This window comes from Maylandia zebra, linkage group LG18 (genome assembly GCF_041146795.1).
Source record: "Maylandia zebra isolate NMK-2024a linkage group LG18, Mzebra_GT3a, whole genome shotgun sequence".
NCBI classification, from domain to species: Eukaryota; Metazoa; Chordata; class Actinopteri; order Cichliformes; family Cichlidae; genus Maylandia; species Maylandia zebra.
The window spans coordinates 26,290,611-26,305,185 of NC_135184.1; the positions used below are offsets into that span (position 1 = coordinate 26,290,611).

At 47.0% G+C, this 14,575-nt stretch overlaps 1 protein-coding gene and 1 long non-coding RNA gene across 5 annotated transcripts in view; one reads left to right on the forward strand and one right to left on the reverse strand.

Annotated features, from left to right (window-relative positions):
• Positions 1 to 14,575, forward strand: part of dnm3b (dynamin 3b) — a 28,736-nt gene that overhangs the window by 9,787 nt on the left and 4,374 nt on the right. For 3 of the 4 annotated variants that reach the window (XM_076876311.1, XM_076876309.1, XM_076876310.1), the window contains exons 12-17: positions 34 to 120; positions 7,209 to 7,279; positions 7,472 to 7,526; positions 8,319 to 8,348; positions 9,098 to 9,211; positions 13,049 to 13,158. In XM_076876311.1, the coding sequence (XP_076732426.1) occupies positions 34 to 120; positions 7,209 to 7,279; positions 7,472 to 7,526; positions 8,319 to 8,348; positions 9,098 to 9,211; positions 13,049 to 13,158 (467 nt within the window). The remainder of the gene's footprint in view (positions 1 to 33; positions 121 to 7,208; positions 7,280 to 7,471; positions 7,527 to 8,318; positions 8,349 to 9,097; positions 9,212 to 13,048; positions 13,159 to 14,575) is intronic. The other variant, XM_004567174.6, reaches the window with a different exon arrangement.
• LOC143413384 (uncharacterized) lies at positions 117 to 12,709 on the reverse strand. Its single transcript, XR_013094009.1, has 3 exons — positions 12,152 to 12,709; positions 7,397 to 7,606; positions 117 to 573 (listed from the first exon to the last, which is right to left on the reverse strand). It is a non-coding gene; the product is annotated as an uncharacterized LOC143413384 (long non-coding RNA).

A 14,575-nucleotide genomic window follows, 5' to 3' on the forward strand; every position in this document is an offset into this window, starting at 1 on the left:
GAAGGAGTCATAAGCTGTTTACTATGTTTTCAGCTGGAATGCTTCCCCATGCTGCGTGAGGAAACTGAGAGAATTGTCACGTCTCACATCCGAGACAGAGAGAGTCGGGCCAAGGATCAGGTTTGTTTTGTTACTGTTTAGTAACAACTCAAAGGCAACAAACAAAACAAATATAAAAAAATAGCAAAGATTATCTCACAATTTTTCCAAAACTTGTCACTTGTGTACAAATGGCACACTTTGGCTTTATGTTCTGGATAGCGCCAAGCTAGCTGTTTCTCTGTTTATATTCTTCATGCTAACATAGGCTAACCCGGCTACTGCTCAAGCTAGCGAGCATCAACGAGTCTTTTGAGGCACTTTAGTGCAAATATTTGACAATAATATGACAGATTATTAAGTGTTGCTTCACATGCTCTGGTTTTTAGTGAGTAAATTTTTAGCTGTCACTATATTAGTACACTATAATACTATGAGATTACTTAGCACTAATTAGCAAGTAGCTGTGTCTCTGTTGTGTCAATACAACCTACACCTTAGCACTCCATCTTTCCCCCCGAACATGGTCTTTTCCTGAGAAGAAAGAAACCAACATGGACAAATATTAAAATTTGACACTGCTAAACAAACAGAATAAAAGATGGGTGTAAGCTACCATTATCTCACTGCTTCTTTCTGAAGTTTTTGAGAGCTTCTACTGTCAACATCTTCAAAATAATGTGTTGCACCCCGAAGCCGGGGTGCAACACAACAAAAAAATAAACCCGATACATAATAACGACAAACAAACAAAAAAAAAAAAAAAAAAAAAAAAAACACACCACGGCAGAATGACGAGTTTGGTTAATTTATTCACTGAACAGGTAGCGAGCTTCAGGGTGGGCGATGCCAAAACAACAAACAAAACACACTAGAAAGAAAAACAGAGCTAACTTACCTCCCACGATTCCAAAACAAAATACAATTCTCTAACCTGTCTCCCTACCCGAAACAGGAAAAAAGAGGGGAATAAAAGAAAACGGCTTCCCACCCCTACAGCTACCAAGCCCAGGTACAACCCTTTTTCAACATTAATATTGCAGCCCCGTGCAGTCACACGCCACGACGGTCCCCAGCCACACAGCTCACGGGGAACCAGGAAAAGTCTCTTCACCGGCCCAGTCCAACCCCTTTTGTAGCTGGCCTCTTTCCTTCCTCCACCAATGGGCGGCCTCCACCTGGAAACAAGCATCGCTGAATACAAATACAAACAATAACAACCCCGTACCACAAATAATGACCCTGGGTCATAACACCCCCCCACCTAAAGTCAAGCATCTCATTAGAGAGATGCTAGACCTAGGTCTCCACCCGGGATAGGGCATCGGCCACAATATTATCAGCCCCTCTAAGATGATGGATGTCAATATTAAGGTCCTGCAGCAGCAAAGACCAACGCATGAGACGCTGATTGTTATTCCTCATGCGAGAGAGGAAAACCAAGGGGTTGTGGTCCGTATACACAGCGGTTGGAGCGGGGCTGGAACTGACATACACCTCAAAATGTTGGAGGGCTAAGAGTAACGCTAAAGCTTCCTTCTCGATGGTACTATAATTCACCTGATGTTTATTGAATTTTCTTGAGAAGTAACACACGGGGTGATCAATACCCTGGTCATCCTCCTGCAGGAGTACAGCACCCGCACCATGCGCACTGGCATCCACCTCTAACTTAAACACCCGAGTGAAGTCAGGGGCACCTAACACTGGGGCACTGCACAACAGGGCTTTGGCTGAGTCAAAGGCATCCTGACAATCAGAGTTCCACAAAAACAGGCACGATGGACTTGTCAGGGCTGTCAGAGGAATAACCACGGTGGCGAAATTTTTGCAGAACCCTCGATAGTAGCCACACATTCCCAAAAAACGGTGAAGCTGACGCCGCGTAGTTGGTACAGGGAAATCCAAGACGGCCTGGACTTTGGCCATGAGAGGGCGTACCTGCCCCTGTCCCACCTGCTTCCCTAGGTAGGTAACCACAGCTTTGCCAAACTCGCATTTGGCCAAATTGACTGTCAAACAGGCACCCTTCAATCGGACAAGAACCTCCCGTAGCGTCTCCATGTGCTCTAGCCAGGTCAGCGAGTAATCCACAATATCATCTAAGTAGACCTCGCATCCCTGAACACCCAGTAGCACCATGTTCATCAGCCTTTGAAACGTGGCGGGAGCATTTCTCAACCCAAACGGCATCACCGTATATTGCAGGAAATGGTCTGGTGTCACAAAAGCTGAAATCTCCGCCGCCCGTTGCGACAGGGGCACTTGCCAATAACCTTTCAAAAGATCTAGCTTGGTGACAAATCTGGCTGAGCCCACCCTATCAACACAGTCATCCATACGGGGGAGCGGAAAGGAGTCTGGCTTGGTGATGGCATTTACTTTACGGTAATCATTACAAAAACGTGGGGTTTGATCAGATTTAGGCACCAAGAGGGTAGGAGAGCTCCATGGACTGAAGCTGGGCACCGCAAAACCATTCTCCAACAGGTATTCCACCTCCTTCCTCATGATTGCCCGCTTTCCGGGATTGACCCGATAGGCATGCTGCTTAATGGGCCGGTGTTCGCCAACATCTATATCATGCTCAAGCATAGTGGTCTGAGTCGGCTTGTCACTAAAGAGCACAATATGACCACAGATCAGATTGTAAATATCCTGCCTGTGGGGCTCACCCAAATAAAGCAAATGAGCCTCAAGGTCCTCCAAGATCTTTGAATTCTCCAAGCGGGCCCCCGAGCTGGGTCCCTGGGGTTCACGCAACCCATCCACCTCCGGTTGGTAGGAGGGTGAACCCACCGTCACCACAGGGGAAACAGAGTTAGTCTGGCTCTGGTTCCGGTCCACATATTTCTTGAGCATATTAACATGACAAACCCGGGACTTCTTCCGCCTATCCGGGGTTTTAATCAGGTAATCCGTGTCACTAACTTGGCGCTCGATCTCATACGGACCACTAAAACGAGCTTGGAAACATGAACCCACAATGGGTAAGAGAACTAAAACACGCTCACCAGGCAAAAAGGTGCGCTTGAGGGTCTTCCTATCATACCTCTCTTTCATCTTCTCCTGAGCACCGGAAAGCGACCTGCGCGCCAACTCACATGCAGCGTGCAGCCTCTCCCTAAACGAACTTACATAGTCAAGCACGTTGTGCACGGGCCGCGGCTGGTCGGGCTGCGCGAGCCACCCCTCTTGGAGCAGACGTAGGGGTCCACGCACCGTATGCCCAAAAACCAACGCCGCCGGGCTAAAACCCAGGGACTCTTGTGTGGTCTCTCGAATGGCAAATAGCAATAACGGCAGGCCCACATCCCATTCGGACTCAGTTTCAAAACAGTACTTCCGTAACATGGCCTTCAAGGTCTGATGGAATCGCTCCAAAGCCCCCTGTGTTTCTGGGTGATAAGCACTAGACACCCGGTGCTTAACCGACAACTCAGTCATCACCTGAGCAAAAACCCCCGACAGAAAATTAGAGCCCTGATCGGTCTGAATGTACTTCGGTAACCCAAATATAGAAAAGAACTGTACTAAGGCTTTCACCACGGCCTTAGCCCTAAGCGATCGCAGGGGGATAGCTTCTGGAAACCGTGTGGCCGCACACATTATGGTGAGTACGTACTGGTAACCCGCCTTAGTTTTCGGTAAAGGCCCTACACAGTCCACAATAACATGCTCGAAGGGCTCCCCTATTGCAGGAATTGGATGTAACGGGGCGGGTGGAATGACCTGATTGGGCTTACCCGACACCTGGCACACATGACAGGACCGACAATAGCACGCCACATCAGACTTAAGCCCCGGCCAAAAAAAGTAACGAAGCACTCGGTCATAAGTTTTTTTAATCCCCAAGTGGCCTGACAGATGATGCTCATGGGCCAGACTCAAAACCTGGGGTCGGTACTCCGTCGGCACCACCACCTGAGTGACCACCTCACCCCCCAACCCACCCACCGGAGCCCAATTGCGTAACAGAACCCCGCGATCAACCTCATAAGAAGCAGCACCAGGCACCGCCCCTGGCTGCAAGGCAGCAGCTCGACAGGCAGACAACGTATCATCAGCCTGTTGGGCCGCAATGAGCTGCTCCCTGTTTACCGCCAGGCGTAAATCCTCCGACACCACACTAAAAACCTTCGCCGTCCCACCATCCACCCCCGGAACAGAACTATCATGCGGCTCAGAGCCGTCCGGAAACATTCCGGATATGTCCACCTCACCACCCAAGCGACGAGCTTGAGCACGAGTAACCACACATGCCGGAAAAACCGTGGAGTCACCCAGCTCCGACGGAAAGTGGCATAACCGATCCGAGGTAGGACACTCAATAACTTCCGGAGTAGCCGGAAACACTTTTCCCCCGGCCAAGTCATTCCCCAAAATAAGATCAATACCTTCAATCGGCAGCTGATCTCGAACCCCCACCCGCACAGCGCCCGATACAAAAGACGAGGTCAAAGTAACCGTATGGAGAGGCATGCGTAGAATACTCATCTGTATACCCCACACCAGTAAGTCAGAACCACAATACGACTGCTGAGAGAAAGGCACGACTCCACGCCGCGCCACCGAATGCTTCGCCCCTGTATCCCTCAAGATGGTGATCGGAACCCGGTCCCCCGCATCACCAGACAACGATAAAAACCCCGACGAAATAAACGGTCGAAACACCTCATCTATCCCCCGCGGAACGACGCCAATCGGCATTAAGCTAGGGCGGGTCACCGCGGAGCAACACTGCACGGCCCCCCCCCGAAATGTTGGCCCGCGCCCCCTCCCTCGCCCTCAGCACGGGACAAGAAGCAACGAGATGACCGAGCTCATGACAAAAAAAACATCGGCGGTCCCCAGCGGCCACCGTAGGGCTACGCCGCGAGAGCGGGGGAGAACGCCCCCCCCCCCCCCCTCCGGCAAAACTCTAGAACTCCGACGTAACGGAGGGGAAAACCCCTCTTATGCGTCAAAGCAAACTCATCTGCCAGAACCGCCGCTTTCGCGAGGGAAACGACCTTCTGCTCGTTCAAATAAACAACCACCCGCTCTGGCAAACACCCTTTGAAATCCTCCAATAACACTAACTCCCTCAGCTGTGCAAACTCCTTAACCTCACTAGCCTGGCACCACCGATCAAAGAGCAAACCCTTCTCGCGCGCAAACTCCACATAAGTCTGATCCCCCCCCCCTCACACACTGCCGAAACTTCTGACGGTACGCTTCAGGCACCAACTCAAAAGCACGCAATACAGCAGCCTTAACCACACCATAATCCAAGCTCTCAGATGCCGACAGGCTAGCCCACACCTCCTGAGCCCTACCCACCAGCCGACACTGCAACAGTAAAACCCAGACCTCCTCCGGCCACTGTAACGCGGCAGCCACACGCTCAAAAGCAGAAAAAAAACGACTCCACCTCCGATTCACAAAAGGGCGGCACCAATTTAATGTGCCTCCCAACATCAAAATCCTGACGGAGAGCCGGGGCGGGACCAGGCGCCGGCGGCGCAGGGAGCACAGAGGGCGCAGACGTGGGCGGCGTAGAGACAGGGGCACGCGGCGTAGAGTCAGGGGCACGCGGCGGAGGTCCACGCTCCAACTCCAACGCCCTCACCCTCAGATGCATCGCTTCTACCTCCAACCGGTGACTACTCAACTCCACCTCCTTAATGCGGAGCAACAACTGGAGCTCCTCCGCCGACGACCCCACCACCGGAGCCGGAGGAGCCACAGAGGGGGTGGCCACAGGAGGAACAGACACCGGAGCCAACGGCTCCACAACCGCCCCGCCCGTTCCACCAACAAGCGGCACGCCCGACAATAAACCCCGCTCGCTCAAAGCCACCGCGACAAGCTGCCGCAAATCCTCCTTCTTTACCCCCGCCGGCGCTCGCACATCAAAACGGCCCGCAATAAGCAACAAATCCTCCCTCCGACACCGACCCAACTGCTGCAAGGAAGGCGCCTCGGCAAACTTGTCCACATCGAACTCCATCCGCGGCCACCCACACCAACAACCCCCAAACACACAAAAAACAACCCCACACACCCACACGAGCCCCACGACACACAAACGAACCCGAAATCCCTCAAATGGACGAGCCCCCATTTATGTTACACACCGGCCCGAAGCCGGGGTGCAACACAACAAAAAAAACACACCACGGCAGAATGACGAGTTTGGTTAATTTATTCACTGAACAGGTAGCGAGCTTCAGGGTGGGCGATGCCAAAACAACAAACAAAACACACTAGAAAGAAAAACAGAGCTAACTTACCTCCCACGATTCCAAAACAAAATACAATTCTCTAACCTGTCTCCCTACCCGAAACAGGAAAAAAGAGGGGAATAAAAGAAAACGGCTTCCCACCCCTACAGCTACCAAGCCCAGGTACAACCCTTTTTCAACATTAATATTGCAGCCCCGTGCAGTCACACGCCACGACGGTCCCCAGCCACACAGCTCACGGGGAACCAGGAAAAGTCTCTTCACCGGCCCAGTCCAACCCCTTTTGTAGCTGGCCTCTTTCCTTCCTCCACCAATGGGCGGCCTCCACCTGGAAACAAGCATCGCTGAATACAAATACAAACAATAACAACCCCGTACCACAAATAATGACCCTGGGTCATAACAGTAATATACAAAATAGATAAATAAAATAAATCAAATCTTTGCAAAATAATAGATATGACAATTTGACCTGTGAAACTGCATGTTCATAGGCTAATAACACATGATTGACACATTGTTAAGTCAATGACAGTGCAGTTTCATACAGATAATCTAATACTTTGAAACACAATGATAAAGATTCAATTTTGTTTTATTCAACATGAACCAAAATGAGTGACTGAGATCACAAACTGAACAGGTCAGTGTTTACATCAAAAAGCTGTTTCCCTATAGATTTCTATAGGATTGGAAGTTACTTGCAACCAGTGCAGGTTTAAGGCACTTCAGCATTGACTTCATTTTTCCAACCCAGAAGTCACATTTGTGTGTCATACTGTCTATGATTCATAACAGGGTTTCACAAACCAGTTGACACACTGGATATATGTCCATTTTTTTAAAGTACAGAAAAAAGTGAGGTCTTAATGCTGCTTGTCCAACTAAAGAAAGTCAATGCGAATATTTTACCCAAATTCACACATTGATTTTCATTTCCAGGTTCTGCTGTTGATTGACATCCAGCTCTCTTACATCAACACTAACCACGAAGACTTCATTGGATTTGCTAAGTAAAGAGTCAATCCCTCAACTTAGCTCTACTATGATGCATTCTTTAATACTGCTCATGTCAGGCTAGTAAAAACAAATGCTTAGAAACTCCTCTTTTACCCCATCATGTTTGTCACCTTCTATTTTCTCTGTGTTTGCCTCTCATCTCCGCATCGCCCTTCCATCTCTGTTTTGTTGCTTCTGGGCGGCAGCGCGCAGCAGAGGAGCAGTCAGACTAATAAGAGCCAGAGTTCAGCAGGCAATCAGGTGAGCATTTGTCACGTCTCGTGTGTCAAACAGTGGAGGTCGAGGGAGTACTGCACACCCACACAGCGGCAAGATGGCTACTGCAAAGAAAATACAAAGAGCTGAAATGAAAGAGATCTTGTGCAAAGCACTCTCTTTCATTTGAGTAAATCTTATGCATTGCACAAACATTATGTTATATGCATTTTACCTTTGCATTGTTTTTTTAGATTATGTTATTACTTATTTCTCCCTTTCGTCATGCATGTTGTATTATGTTTTAATTGGGCACCAACTTTGAACAGTGTGTTTTATTTTGATCTCTTTATTTCTTTATTTTTATTTGCTTCCAGTAGCCTTAGTGAAAGAATCTCTTGGGTTCTGTTACTTTTTGCCACCATCATCACTGGTGTTGTTGTTGTTGAGACATTTCCCTTTGTTTGAACCCCTCCTGTGTCATCAAGGTGCCACTTTGCATTTCATCCCCATCCCTTAGTGAGAATCTCAGCTGCCCTCTTAGCTGGGTGTCTGTTGGTGAGTATCGCTCATTGTGGGTTATGGTTTGCAATGTAATTTGTGCCTGCAGTAACAACTCAGCCCATTGTGTGGTGCTCTCCAGCACTGCTACATAAAAGAAAACATTTTCCCCTCATTTTCCACTCTGACAGGTAAAGAATGCTAATTGGCTGTGTACACTTCTGTTGGCCAGAGGCTCAACAGAGGGTCAACTTTAAAACAAGTTGCATTAGAAAATTTGCCTTTTTTTTTAGTGCCACATGGTGTCTAAAACCCCCACATCCCTTCCTGTTGTAGGCCTCCTCTCCTCCTGCATCAGGCCTGATCGTAAGAGTTTTCTTTAATAAATGTGTGCTTTCTAACACCGCCTACACCCACCAAGGCCCACAGACTACAGGGGGTTACCAGCTAAACATGTAATAGTGAAAATGTGCTTTTGGCATGGCTGTTAAAGTAAATCTCTAAGATAAGATAAGAAGCGTAAAAAAAAGATTTCTTTTTGGTGTCCTGGGATGCTTTCAGCTACAAAGCAGCTCTCTCATTTGGGCCTAAGACACAAAGGCTTTGTAATGATTCGGGTAACCTCCTTTGTGAGTCTTAGGCGGTGTAAGACTGACAGTTATCTAACCTAATAATCACTTGGCACTGTGCCCTCTGGCCTGTTTATGTAGGGCTTGTAGGGTTAATACACCACAGGAGACACACACACACACTCTGTGTGCTTGAAGCACTAAACACGGCGGTCACTTAACCAGCTAACACGGGCCTCTGCTTGTGGCATTGTGAGCACAGTGAATGAGATCGCACTGACACACAGTCACACGCTCGGCTCTGCCGTGAGTCACAAAGACACACCTAACCTGACCTTCACACGCATTTCATCGCAAGTCATGCTTTGGGTGATTTGCACTAATTTGCGGTGTCCGTCTTGAAAGGCGGAGGAGTCGTTGATCATTAGGACCGTGTCGTTCTCTTTCTTTTACGTGTAGTTTATGTTTTTATTTACTTTTTTGGGGGCAGGGTTTGTCCGTAGATGTCTTCCTGACTTTCTGACCTCACCTCCTTCCACCTCACAGGTCATCCGCAAAGGCTGGCTGACTATTAACAATATCAGCATCATGAAGGGAGGAGCCAAGGAGTACTGGTTTGTCCTGACTGCTGAGAGTCTCTCCTGGTTCAAGGATGACGAGGTAGGTTTAAAGCGGCTATGATCAGTATTTTTATACAATGTTATTTCTGTGGCTCAAATGTGCTGTGTGAGGCGTTGGCTGTTGTGATGAGGAGGCCAGGATTTAAGTGTTTGGATTCAGTATCCACGCTTGTCTCCTTATAGTTAATTAGACTTTTTGACTTTGAATTTTTTGTTTCTTCCTGAAAATACTGATATTATGTCACACGTTTACTATACTGGGATAAAAATAACTAAAACTTAAAGACGCTATGCTGAAAGGAAGGAGCATTCAACTTTCTACATGGATACATGACTCAAATCACTGGTCAAAAAGAATTTTATTTATTTATTTATTTCAGTTATCCTTGAAAATATCAAGTACAGACCAACCAGCAGCAGCATACTGGTCTTGTAGCTGAGCACACCATCTGCACCACAAGCCTGCATGAACAGGATGAAGCATTCGGTCCATCCTCCTGGCTTAATCTTGGTGGGCTGATGTCTATCTGCCTGTCTGTGCCTGCTGTACAGGTTGGAGGATATTCTGCACAGCAAGTGTAGATAGGCAGACACACTGCAACTCCCTCAGCCAGTCGGTGTGGTCTCTGCTTGTTTATTGGGCCTCGTTTAGTCTCTTGCTGTGGTACGGCTCCAAAAAGGGGAATGCACAGAGACAATGGCCTTCTCTGCAGCCTTCATTACAACATATGTGCTTCCAATTGGGCGTTCTTTCGACTTATCCCCAGACCGGTCGACTGCTTTTTGTGCATTTTTCAGGCATTGCTGAGCAGCAGATCATCACCGTGATGGAGCAGTTTACTGTATGAGTCACCATTGCGAGGAGTTTTGGCCACATTTCTGTCATTCACTCAGTCTTTCCGTTCATCTTGTGTTTTGTCTCGAATCCCCCCTCAACCCCCCTCATATCTCTCTTTCTTCTCTCCCCACCTCTTTCCTTTGGGAGTTTAGGCATTTGCTTCTTCTTCTTCTTTTGCAAATTTGGAACAGGACCAAATCCCAACCAAATGTTCAATCGCAGACACCCAAAATATATGAAAGCACACTCAGCCCTGAGACCAGCACATGGGGCCGCGCAGCGCCGAGTCCAAAGATTGTCATTTGAGACGTCAGTGTGGTGGTGCAGGAAATTATAGACTCCGCTGGCTTCGCCTTGTATATTTCTGTTTTACACTCTGTGAACTTTCTATAGTCCCAATGCACGTGCACATGCGTGGATGCACATAGACACATCTGCACACTCACCCACTCTCTCCCTCTCTCTCTCTCCCTCTTAATGTGGCTGCCAGTTACTTTGGAACTGCTCGCATTCTTGGCAGGAAAATTATAAGTTTGTAATCCAAACATGAGCCTCCAGTGTTTGCGGTGAAGAGAAACCCCTCGACTCAATATCAGTGCCCTGCTCAACACCCCCCCCCCCTTCCCGCAATTCGACCGACCTTCAACATCCTTACCAATCACTTCATGACAGTCATTTCCTTTAATCCTTCATATGTGTAATGCTTAAATGTGTCACAGTGTGCAAAAGAGCTCCAGCACAAGATCTCAACTTAATAGACGGAACAATCGCTCTTAGCTGAAGCCATATTTATGAGTATAGCTCTCTTTTGTTTTATTTGCGTTATCGCACTTTTCCTATCAGCCTTTAGCATTTAGCGTTCGACACCTTAGAAGTCTACTATAGCTCCTTTGTCCTGTGCCTCACAGTTTTCCAGTCCCATTCTGACCACCCACTGAAATAACTTCCCTGGAGGTGTCTGACTGTATTTTCAAACTCCACTTGATTGATTGGCCCTTCGTTCCTTTGGCTTGTGTTTGATGCTTTGCAGCCACATTCGCTCCTCCTCCTCCTCCTCCCCAATCCCCCCACCCCCACTTCCACAGGACCACATCTTCATCAGAGGCACCAGGCTAGCAGCCTGCACATTTACTCATTCATGCCATAAATTATGCGAGCTTGTGGGTTAAAGCTTCTGATTGGACTGATTCTTTTTTTTTCTTCTTCTTCTTTTTTTTACACCCTGGTTTTTCAAAGCTGCACTTAGTGTTGGTGATGTTTGGTGATATATGTTTATTCCCCAAAAGAACCGAAAGGAAAGTGGTGAGCGTTAGAGGGCGCTTTGGACAAAATACAGATGATACGGAACAAATACAGACTGCAAAAAGATTCAAAATAGTGAAGAGTGAGGAAGAGGCAAAAGATGCAATAAAAACAAACCCACCCCACACACACACACATGTCAAAGACCTGATATAGAAACAGAGAGAGAGAAAGGGACACAGAAAGACAGACTGACAGAAGAGGGTCCATGCCCAGTCTAACCAATGTGCAGACTACTGTACACCAGTATGACAATGAACAGGTAGTCTGAACACTGGGTGGACGGAGCCGGAATTAGAGCCAGGCCTTGTGCGCTGGTTTTCCTGCTTCCCCAGATGCTTGCGGCTCCGTCGTCCGTGCCCTCCCTTCGCCTCCTCTCCATTTTGGCAGCAAAGGATCCAGCGTGTCGAAAACTTTTCAAAAAAGTTTCTGTCTCATCCGCATTCGTCTCTTTCCCCCCTTTTGGTTTTTGGGTCGCATCTCTCGCTTATTTGTTTTGGTGGGCGTTTAAGCTCGGGGTCCCCTCGCGGTCCGTTTTGGTCACGCCGGCCATGAGGAGTATCCAGCCTTGACGTGGCATATTCGCTCAGACGACCGGGACAGACTGGCTACACGTTCAGGGAGGGGATATTACAAAAAAGAGGGAAAGAGAGAGACGGAGGGTGGGGGGGAGGCAGAGGTGGGGGGAGTGAGTGAGTGAGTGAGAAAGGGAGAGGAAGAGGGAGGGGACCTGTGTGACCATATATGGGTTGTAGTGACCCCTTGGGGAATAGAACACAGAAGGGTCTGCAGAGTTTTCCTGCGTCTTCTTCTCCCGTCCTTATCTCCTTTAATTCTTACCTGCAAGCATCTAGCACCACGTTCCAGACCATCGCGCCAGATGTGGACTTTGTTCTGCAAATCTTTTGTAAATCCACTTCAGCACTCCTTCTTCTCGGTCTTTCTTCCTCCCTCCTTCAGCCGCCATCTCTTTAACTTCTCCCTCCTTCCCTGCTTCCCTGTGTGCTGCTAAGCACTACCAGATGTTGAGTTTTAACGCCAGGCTGTCATTTAATCTCTCTTGCTCCCTCTCTCTCTCCCTCATTCAAAAAAAAGAAAAAAGAAGAAGAAAAATCAGGCAGGAAGTGGGCCCCTCTGGAATGGGAAGGAAAAATATTGAAAAAATATTGAGGGGGAGGGATAAAAGGAAAAAAAAGACAGTTAAGAAAGATGAAGGCTGGGATGAAAAAAATAAAAGATCTGTCACAGCTCCTGCCAGAACCTGTGTGTCCTCCACATCAACACCACTGCTTGAGTGGTGTGTTATCTGGACCTCCTGTGCGATTATATCAGCGTTTTCTCCTTCTTAACCACGACCAGAGTTTCCCCGCCCGACAGCTACCAGCTCTCCACCAGCAAACGCACCGTGAAGAACGACTGTGTCTTGACCCACACTGTAATGACTTCCACATGTGCTCTCCTTCTCCCTTTTTCTTTCTGTTTCTCCCTTCCCACCTACTCACCCCACTGCCCCCCCACCCTCTTACCTCCCACTCTCATTTCTCCCCCATTCCTCCTCCCTCCTGTCCCTCCTCTTACTCTTTCTGCTCTTTTTCCTCTCTTACAAAAAAACAAAGAAATGGATGTCACCTTTTCTCTTACCTATGTCACATAATGCTGTTCTTTGCATGGCAGATGAAAATGTTTCGGTTAAAAAAAGTGATTGCGGTACGTACCTTCTGCTTTCCTGGTCCGCAGGAGAAAGAGAAGAAGTACATGCTGCCCCTGGACAACCTGAAGGTGCGCGACGTGGAGAAGAGTTTTATGTCCAGCAAGCACATATTCTGCATCTTTAACACGGAGTCAAGGTCAGCTGAGAGATCTTCAAATATCTGCTTTTTTATTAACCTTTGTAATAGTCGGATTTATAGATGCCTAGAGGAACCAAGACTTATTAGAGCACACGCATGGAGAAGACGGAGGCCTGTGTGTTGAAGCAGAGGCTGAAATGTTTGGGATTATGTTTCTTATAGTGGAGTGTGAATACAGGTTAAGACAAGCTACAAAGATTTAGGTTCGATCCTTCTCAGTTTTTGAAGTTTGACAGTTACATTTGATGTACATTTGGTGCTACGACACACTATCTTTTAGACAGCGCATGTTATAGAAAATTGCCGCAACAAACTGAGGTCCTTGAAGGTCTTGATGTTGCAGTAGTGAGCTGATGTATGTGCAGAGTGCCAAAACACCATCTAGCAAATAAGCATATACATATGTTGATTTGTTCATATTTAAAAAGAGGCTTGGATGTGTCATTTGATTCTGTTCATCAACTGAGCACCACTAACTCTAATCAGAGGCATTCTCAAAGGAATAGATATGAAGAATGTAAAAAATAAAGAAAATGCAACACTGGCAGGCCTAATGCTGCAGAAAGAATTGTTACTTTGATCGTCACAAGCATGGAGAATAAAATAAATAAGTAAAATAAAGAGATTAACATATTTAAGTTACTGCTCAGTGTGTGCTCTCTGCCGCTGTTTATTTTTAACATGATAGCCTCACATTAGAGGTTTGAAACTTTAAACTGCACATTCTTAAATATTAAAGGTGACTCTGTGAGTTCGACTCAGACTCTGTTTCATAGCCTAAAAGGAGAAATGGAAATGACTTTAGTTTGTGGCCAGTTAAAGGTGAAGGGAAATTACTTTTATTGATCGAATAATTTTGGCGAGAGATCGCCTTCACATGTACCTGATCAGTTTTCTAAGTTTTGTTCTTGTTAACTTAAAAAATTAGACATTTTTTGCATCGTCATCCGAATTTGATTATGTGCAAATACAGTGACAATGCATAGGGGTGTCAAACAGAAGGCATGAGGGCCAGAATCGGTCTGCCAAATATTCTCATCTGGCCCACTGGACTGCTTTGGCAGATGGGTAGAAGGCATGAATTTTAGACTTTTAACTATAATTTTTATTGGTTTTACTGCTTTTCCAACTGATAAAGACGTCATTCATGACCATTCATATTGCATCAAAGTAAATAAGTAATAGACAAAGCATTAAATGCATTAAATTAAAGTTCCTCTCCCTTTTACTGTCTGCTATAGAAATGTATGATTTTTACAGTGGGTTCAACTTGGCCTTCTGTTTGATACTGTATCAGAAGCAGATTTCAAATTGAGAAATCCAGATTATTTGCTTAATTAAATACACTCTTCTACTTTTTTACATGGGATAGTACAGATTATGAGCTTTGTTCTCGCTTTGTCTCACACATGCT